The 9686-nt window shown below is 34.7% G+C and overlaps 1 protein-coding gene across 2 annotated transcripts; it reads left to right on the top strand.

Moving 5' to 3' along the window:
- Nucleotides 1–1358: 1358 nt before the first annotated feature.
- Nucleotides 1359–7021, top strand: csrp1b (cysteine and glycine-rich protein 1b). Of its 2 annotated transcripts, XM_079377101.1 has the most exons (6): nt 1359–1586; nt 2289–2398; nt 5186–5354; nt 5431–5560; nt 5887–5980; nt 6743–7021. In XM_079377101.1, the coding sequence occupies exons 2-6, from the start codon at nt 2290–2292 to the stop codon at nt 6817–6819; spliced, it is 579 nt and encodes a 192-aa protein (XP_079233227.1). In that variant the 5' UTR covers nt 1359–1586; nt 2289; the 3' UTR covers nt 6820–7021. The 2 variants fall into 2 exon arrangements, with proteins under 2 accessions (XP_079233227.1, XP_079233228.1); XM_079377102.1 differs by lacking the exon at nt 1359–1586 and having other exon boundaries at nt 2272–2398.
- Nucleotides 7022–9686: the final 2665 nt, after the last annotated feature.

Genomic DNA, 9686 nt, shown 5'->3' with positions numbered 1-9686 from the left:
AAATATTACTCACTGACATGTAGGTGATCCAAAGAAAATGCATAATTTTCATGCACAGCAGTGAACATGTAAGACACATGCAAAAAACAAAGGAGCTCTTCCTTTTTACTTTATTCATTTATATTATGTTATGTTTTATTTTAATGTTAATTATGTATTTGTATTAATTTATTTATGGCTACTTCTGTGTAAGTATGATTTCTTAAATGCTCCCCAAACCATCCTAAAATCCTAGTCATTATATTCCAAAATATTTTAGAAACGTTACTGACTCAAATGTAAGTGACCCAAATGAATACATCTCCAATCAATTTTTCCTTAGAGGGATAGTTCACCCAAAAATGAACTTTCTGTCATAATTTACATATGCTTATGTCATTCTAAATCTGTATGACTTACTTTCTTCTGTGGAACTCAAAAGCAGATGTCCAGAGCTCTGAAAAGATCAAAAAGTGTGATAACAGTACAGTATATGGTCTATATTTTAGTCCTCCGAAGCTATTCAATAACTTTGTGTGATCAAGACAAAAAAAAAAAAAGGTCTAATAAACATTTCAAACAACATGATGGTGAGTAAATGATGAAACCAGAAATAAATTATAGTAAAACTTACTGAGAGAAATGTGGTACCATGCAAAATGTTTATACTTTTAAATATACCACCAGGGCACATTTTGATTACAATATCTACATTTCACAGTAAATAAATGCTATACTGTAAGATAATTTTACAAGAATAACATTTTATTATATTACCATACTACTTTGTCTGTATTATTTACCCTTGTTTTGGTGTTACAAATCCAAACCAATATACAACTAACTAACGTTTAGAATGATTTTAAGGGCCCAACTATGGACACGATTTACTGAGAGGACAATTTACCGAGAGGATTGCATTTCTAATGAGGGGGATGCCGCACTACTCTGCTTTAGTTCCTAACTAACTTTGTTTCTTAACTAATTGGTGGTGCATTTCCCAAAAGCAACTACGGTCAGAAATCCTGTTGTTACCAGAGCTCAGCAGAACTTGTGACCATAGTTGGCTAATAATGCTTTTGGGAAATGCACCCCAGCTCGATTCCCTAACTAGCTAACCAACTGAACTAACTAATATGCTTTATTTCTTAACCAGCTAACTAACTAGCTGATTTTCTTCCGTTTCTCATTTCTTGACGAGTTTTGCGCTCCAGAGGGTCCAGATGTGTTTCATTGTGTTTGAAAGGAGGAGGGTGAGGGACTCCAGTTCTCCTAACAAACACCGTTTAAGGTCAAAACACACGTGCAAGCATTTCACGGGTCACTACAACACTGCATGTCTTCCTGAAACAATTACAGTTCTGAAAAAACAGACATACACTGTATGGTGAATTTTTACTCTGTCAAGTAGTGTTTTGAGAAGGGCCAGATTTAGGTTAGAAATGACTCTCTCTCTCTCTCTCTCTCTCTCTCTCTCTCTCTCTCTCTCTCTCGTGTTCTGCATCGGTTTTCCCTCTCACTCCTCATCTCTTCATCAGTCTCTCATCCTCTCTGGACTCATCTGAACACTCCAGACTCTCTCTTCTAGTGACTAACTTTCACTGCAGGTAAGAGCTTTGCTATTACTCTCCATAAACTAATGTTTTTGTAACAGTGGGAAAGACAGAACACCTGTGTTTTGACCCTTTATCCAGGTTTGATATTGTCTGTATAGAGTATATAACACTACTGTATATAGACTAGAGTCTATAACACTTTACAACAAGCTCCCATTTGGCTTAATACATTAGCTAAAACGAACTATCAATTAGCAACACATGCTTAGTTTATGTTAGTTAATAAAAAACACAAATTTTGTTATTTGTTCATGTTAGCTCACAGTGCATTAACTAAAGTTTCCAGATACAACTTTTGATAAAAAAAAACATATTTGTGAATGTTGAAATTGACAATTAATGAATTGTTTTAATTGTTAGTTCATGTTAGCTAATGTAGTTAACTAATGTTAACCAATGAAACCCTATTGTAAAGTGTTACAAAGTAACATAAATCAGCCACAATTATGTGCATATTTTTCCATGACTTACAAAAACCAGCATGCAGCCATTAGATTGTACATTTAAAACAATGGCAATGACAAATGATCTTTTATCCTGTAAAAACTTATCTTCAGATAAAGAGAATTGAATTAAAACTGTGAAAACACTTAAACAGAAATTCCAAAAATGATATGCATATGAGATAAAGCCTGATGCATTTGTGAAGTAATTCATGCATGTTTTAAAGTCTGCATGCACTGATATTGTCAGGATGCCGCTGGGAGGAGGAAACAAGTGTGGCTGCTGTAAGAAGACGGTGTATTTCGCAGAGGAGGTTCAGTGTGAAGGACAAAGCTTCCACAAGTCCTGCTTTCTGTGCTGTAAGTCACACACACACACACACACACACACACACACACACACACACACACACAGCTGACCTGTGACCTGCTGTAACTCTGTCTGTTACTGATGCTCTGTACTCACATCACAATATATGAACTAACGTGAGAGATGGGAGCAGATGTTCAAGCTCAAGCAGGGAAATCTATTAAAGACAGACACATATCAATACACACATGTTCACCTGACACCTTCAGTGCTCTAATGGAGTATTTTAAGCAGAAAGGATGTGCATGTAAGCGTGAGATTGTCTGTGTGGAAATGGGTGGTGAGGGTTAGTCCTGCAGAGAGAGGGTGTTAACCGGAAAATGGAAAATTAGTCATGCAGATGTTCATATATATAGGAAACATAATATATTGTTTTTGGACAAAACAGTCAGCTGTCAATGTGATAGCGTGATGGCAGCCCAGAGGATATTTGTATTTTGTTATATAGTTTGTTCTTCTTTGGACACAAATCTCCAAAAATACTGCTAGAGGATCTCATTTATGATATTTTCGTAAATGCATTTATTGTGTTTTCATACATTTTGATTTCAGTTTTAGTTCTAGCTATTGTAGTAAATCAAGTAATAACCGTTGGATCATTAGCAGAAGTTTGTGCTTCTGAACTAATGACAAAAGTCCTCGGAGCGGAAAGCTGGCATGAGTTTGGAAATGAGACTGAGCAGCGAGTTTAACAGCATGTCCATATTAGGTGTTCTACAAACGAACATCCCAGTGGATTCGTCCGCCTTTTATGGTACTACAGACTACAGATCTGTGGAACAAATGGATGTTTATGTGTAGATGACACTCGCAGACACACGTATACTGATGATGCACCAAATGCTCAAAGTTAATATGTCACCAAACAGTAGGGAGAGTGTATATAAAGTTTAAAGTTGTGTGTTTAATACCTCAGTTTTTTTCCAGGTGCTTCTCCAGAGAAAAAGTACTCAGTTGCATCCACTAGAGTTTCAGACGAGATCTCAAACTGTGCTCAGATTAGCAGAGACACAAATGTTTGCATCAAAATTCAGATATCTCAATATGGACTCAAACATTTCTCCTCAGCTTCACTGTTACTTATGACATGATCAAACTGAGATGTGTTATACACATCTATTTTATAGTTTGTATACTCTTACTGTATCAACAGTAAGTTTGAATCAGTTATTGATTTTCAGGGGTCATGAACTGCATTTCTAATTTTATAAAGCTGCAAATATAATGTTAGTAGGATATTCACATCAAACTGTCATAATGCAGAAATAAAAGGCTATTTTACAGTTGCAGAGATTAACTAACCATTAAAAGTTGGATATACAGTACATCTTACTTTACCTAGTATACTTCTTTACACTAATGTAAAGAAGTATACTATATAGAAAATTTCATATGTATGATTTTTTTTTATTTTGTTGTAAAATGTAACTCTTTTAAAGCCCAGCTCTTTATATAAATTTGGATGTGTATGTACAGTATACTTGCATAAGGTGACATTGTATAGCAAATCTCATCTGCTCGATTGTTTGTATAGTTGCAAAATGTAAACTATATTATCCCCCAGCTGTAATCTGCTAAATGCAACTATCAGGCAAGAAGATATTAAAACATTATAAACATTAACTCATGCTTTTTTGTAAAGCTGCTTTGAAACAATGTGCATTGTGAACAATAGTGTATTTGGCTTGATTTGCTCCACTGAGACATTCACAGCTGAAAATAAACAGCTACTGGAAGTACAAAACAAGTCATTTTGGTAGTTTGGTTTCAATAAAACCTGCTTTTTTGAATGAAAAAATAGTTTTGAGTTCTGAAATTTTTTATGGTACAACCCATATGAAAATAATAGGCTATATAACACATATTGCTAAATCAAGAGTGATGTTACTTATAAAGTGACTCTATATGCAACTTGTATGTTTATGTTCTTGTAATTTAAAAAAATATATATTTTTACTATTTTAATACTTTTAGATTTACATAGCATCAACTTTTATTGACATGTTTTCATGTATATGACATATATGTCCAAAAATGTATTACACATAAACAAACATACGTATATTTATGGGATGAAAATTTATATGAATAATGAAATTGTTCCAACTAATAGATTTCATATATGTGACCCTGGACCACAAAACCAGTCATAAGGGTCAATTTCTTGAAATTGAGATTTATATATAATCTACAATCAGAATAAATAAGCTTTGTTTGTTATGATAGGACAATATTTGGCTGAGATACAACTATTATTTACAGCTAATCTGAGAGTGCAAAAAAAATCGAAATAGGGAGAAAATCGCCTTTAAAGTTGTCCAAATGCATATTACTAATCAAAAATGAAGTTTTGATATATTTACAGTAGGAAATTTACAAAATATCTTCATGGAACATGATCTTTACTTAATGTCCTAATGATTTTTGGTATAAAAGAAAAATTGATAATTTTGACCCATATAATTTATTTTTGGCTATTGCTACAAATATACCCCAGCGACTTAAGACTAGTTTTGTGCTCCAGGGTCACATATGTTTTTACTTCATAATATATTTCATATAAGGAAATTTAATATGTTATCTACATAACTGACATTTGTGTATGGGAATGGCCTTTTATGTCTAAAGGTCAGGGAGAATTAGATTTCTGAGAGAGGTTTGTGATATATGAAAAAGCAAGCATTTATTTTGCTCTGAAGTGCAACATTATCTACAAAGCAAATTGTCTAATGCGTAACCTTGTATTGATTATGCATGTACATCTATGTTGACTGCAGTGGTGTGCAGAAAGAATCTGGACAGCACAACAGTAGCTGTGCATCAGGACGAGATCTACTGCAAGTCCTGCTATGGCAAGAAATACGGCCCAAAAGGCTACGGCTTCGGTGGAGGAGCTGGAACCCTCAGCATGGACACGGGCGAAGCTCTAGGAATCAAACCAGCCGGGTTAGTAGGATGTTTTCATTTGCATTGTGGCTTTACCAATGTGCATTAAAGTAGCCGGTCTGTATCTGTCGCACAGACAAACATCACATCGTCCAACCAACAACCCCAACCCGTCAAAGTTTGCACAGAAGCTCGGCGGTTCGGACGTTTGCCCTCGCTGTGGAAGCGCCGTGTATGCGGCAGAGAAGGTGGTTGGAGGGGGAAACGTGAGTTAGTTTTTCTTGACTAGACTTGTGGAGATACTCTCACTTTGCCCTGGGCTTATCGCCTTACCAAACTGGTTAACCCAACTATGTCTTAATTTAACCGATTGTTTTGTCTTGGTTGCCAAAATATTTTAATTATCGAGTCAACTGCTACAAACAATATATACCATAATAACACCATGTCCTCACCTGCACTCATGTGAAAGCCAAGAAATGCTGCAACCTCCCAACATGTCTGATGTTTTATATACTGCCAACCAGCATGACATGACAATAAAAACAAACTAACTGTGACATTTCGGGGCATCACTTTTCATCTCCTTTAGTCTTGGCATAAGAGCTGCTTCAGATGCGCAAAGTGTGGAAAGAGTCTGGAGTCCACAACCCTAGCAGATAAGGACGGAGAGATTTACTGTAAAGGTCAGTATCAAATATCATGCATACAGGTGTGTATGATTATGCAATATTAAGATATTCGGGATTTGTTCAGAAATAGACAGAACGAACATATATTCATATTCATGTAATTTATTTAATGTGTATTTACATTTATATAATTTAGATTTAGAATAACATTTATTTTAATATTATTTATATTTAATTATAATATTACTGTATATATGCTATTTATATAATTAATATTTCTAATAACATTTCTATAATATTCACATATAATGATATGATTTATTTAATCTATATTTATGTTTATAGAATTTATGTCTAATAACATTATTTATTTTAATATTGATATGTATAATATATATACTATAAAACATTTCTGTATTAACAGAAAATTTTAACTTATGTTATGTCTCTATATAATTGATATTCATAACAAGATTATTTAAATGTAATATTATATTTAATATTTATATTTTATAGCATTTCTATTCTAACAGAATATTTAAATTTATACTGATAAATGTTATTGATATATTTATAATAACACTATTTATTTTATTGTTTATATTTAATATTATGCTTAATATTCATAAAATGTATACTATTTAAATTTAATATATATATAAAATAATTAGTATATATTATAAAATATATTTTAGAATTAGTATATATAATTTTGTTATTAATTTTTGTTATGTAATAACGTTATTTGTTCATATTACTTTTTACAATAACATTAGTTATTTTATTATTTACACTTGTATATTTGTATTTATTTAGGGTGCTATGCTAAAAACTTTGGGCCGAAGGGCTTTGGCTTTGGTCAGGGAGCTGGTGCTCTGGCTCACGCTCAGTAGAAATACAGCTGACATTGGTGAACCCCGAAGGACAGACTGCTCACTTTCATGAGAAACGTGTTTGATAAATGTTATAGACACATGTAAGTGCCTAATTTGGTGCTCAGTTTAAACTAAATCCAATAAAACGTTTTATTGTGAAATCCAAATATTATCATCAACTGACATTTTTGCAGTAATAAAACTTTTTACGTTTACTGGGATTAAATTATTATTTTTTGTTGTTATTTTCTCTGATTGGGCTATACCATTTTGCTATGATAACTAAGAATGCAAAAATGTAATTATAATTTGGCTTGAAATGTTTGTAAACAGACACGGTTTGAAAGCTGCATTGAATGCGCTCTCAGATGAGTGGCTTGTTTTGTCCATGACATCACACACACATCAAAAACACAAGTGTGATGAGAACAAAGCGTGTTTATGTCTCTGAGCCTGTCACGGGCCTGATCTAATGAGATTCACACCATCACAGAGACCGTAACGCTACAAATCTAACAAACTCAGAATTAAACAATGAAAACTAATAAACAAAACTGGCCTCAGAGCAGCTGCTGGAGGCTATTCCCACCATCATCAATTAAATATCTGTCAGAAGCAAAAACACCAGCTAAGAATAAAATAGTGTACTGCTCCTGCCAAGTGAATCGATACATTATGCAGAAATACACATTACATAACAATGAACATTTGAAATAGAAGTCCACTCTAAAATAAATGGTGCTACCAAAAGTGGTTCACCTATGATTACGAGCCAAAGAACCACTTTTTTTAGAGTGCATGTTTTTGAGTCAAGGTCACATGACCTCACGTGGGAAGTCGTGGCCTAATGGTTAGAGAGTCAGACTCGTAATCCAAAGGTTGTGGGTTCGAGTCTCGGGCCGGCAGGGATTGTAGGTGGGGGGAGGGAATGTCCAGCGCTCTCTCCACCCTCAATACCACGACTGAGGTTCCCTTGAGCAAGGCACCGAACCCCCAACTGCTCCCCGGGCACCGCAGCATAAATGGCTGCCCACTGCTCCGGGTGTGTGTTCACGGTGTGTGTGTGTTCACTGCTGTGTGTGTGTGTTCACTGCTGTGTGTGTGCACGTTGGATGGGTTAAATACAGAGCATGAATTCCGAGTATGGGTCACCATGCTTGGCAGTATGTTACTTCACTTCACTTTCACTACTGTATGCTGTAGTGAGTTTTTTTATTTTTGAGCATTTAATACTAAAATGAATTGAGCTGAACTGAACATTAAACATAACCATTATTTCTCAATGAAGAAGTATAAAACTACCACCAGATGGTGCCACATTTTATTCTACTTGTGAAAACACAATTATAAACTTATGGGACATTATGAATTCCACTTGTTTTCAATACACAAATAACAATTTGCATATTTTTCTTTGGTCAATACAATACTAATACTAAAATTACCAAACTCTCTCTGGCTGTGGAAATCATTCGAACAATGCCGTTTCTTGGTTGTATTGTGTTTGTGTGGGTGTGTAGATGTGTATTTTGGCATTGCTTTCTCTTATCTGCATGTCGACTCGAGCATCATTTCTAATACTAAAAGTTGTTCCACTCTCTACACACAGAAAGGCTAGCCTGAGTCTACCCTGTGTTTTTACAAGTGCTCAACAGTTTATAAAAAGCAGGTGACAATTAGCTGTCTGCAGGTCTTTTAACAGACCCAGAGTGAAGAATTTCTATTAAACTACAGCAGAAGAGGCTGGGGCTAGTTGTCACACAGGGAAGGTCTTCATGTCTGCAAAGATGTGATTTTGAGGAAAAAAAGTCTGCATCGATGGTTTTATATGTTGGTTTTTACATTTTTGGCATAAAAGAAAAATCAATCATTTTGACCCATACAATTTATTTTTGGCTATTGCTACAAATATACCCCAGCGACTTAAGACCAGGGTCACATATTATAAATATTACATATATAATATTTGATATATTTTTATACAAATTTATGAAATTACTTATGTCTACTTACTAATGCAAGTATGCTAAAAGGTCATTAAAGAGCCTATAAAACATATCAGATAAATATGTTTATTTTTTATTTCATATTTCTACATCAACATCAATATCTTATACGCAATATAAAGTGACAACATGCCCCACCATCAAAAGAGGTGATCAAACAGTATTTTTTTTTTTTTTGCTGGTCACTGATAATGATAAATAAACCCACCCCGGAAAAAGTGTGACAACTAGCCCCGGTCTTCATCACACATAAAAGCCATGACAAAAAATAACACGAGCACATATTAAATTATGTTTAATCCTCTCACACCAACGTTCAACATCAACAGCAGCTCTAAATACGGTCCGATCACGACTGACATGCAGCATCTACATCAGCCAAGAACCAAATCCAGCAGAGCCTATCATGAGAGTAAACAGGACAGGTGTTACCCGCAGACTGACCCTTCTAGAGCTCTCTACAGCTAGCAACGCTGCAGATGATACTGGGACGCCCTTCTGACACAATAACAGCGTCTGAGTCATGTTACAATACCTGCATTGTGGAAGATCTTATATTATATGTCTCTCAGGAAGCAGGTCCTAGAAATGATGCTCGAGTCGACATGCAGATAAGAGAAAGCAATGCCAAAATACACATCTACACACAAACACAATACAGCCAAGAAACGGCATTGTTAGAATGCTTTCCACAACCAGAGAGAGTTTGGGAACATGATTAGTGGTTACAGAGACAAAAACAAGCAAGAATTCAGTGAATATTTTATCACTTATAATGGAAATCTATGTGACAAGACACTATATTTTGAAAGTACAGCTATAAGATTTCAACAAGGCCTGATAAAGCCGGTAATCTCTGTGACTATGACACCTGGAAGG

This window comes from Barbus barbus (genome assembly GCF_936440315.1).
Source record: "Barbus barbus genome assembly, chromosome: 25".
Taxonomy (NCBI): Eukaryota; Metazoa; Chordata; class Actinopteri; order Cypriniformes; family Cyprinidae; genus Barbus; species Barbus barbus.
Note: the sequence above shows the minus strand (reverse complement) of the source record. Positions and strands in the feature narration are given on the sequence as shown.

Coding starts and splice junctions, on each gene's coding strand:
- csrp1b (XM_079377101.1), top strand. CDS start 2,290: ATGCCGCTGGGAGGAGGAAACAAGTGTGGCTGCTGTAAGAAGACGGTG. Junction 2,399..5,185: donor CAAGTCCTGCTTTCTGTGCT/GTAAGTCACACA, acceptor TGTTGACTGCAG/TGGTGTGCAGAAAGAATCTG. Junction 5,561..5,886: donor AGGTGGTTGGAGGGGGAAAC/GTGAGTTAGTTT, acceptor CATCTCCTTTAG/TCTTGGCATAAGAGCTGCTT.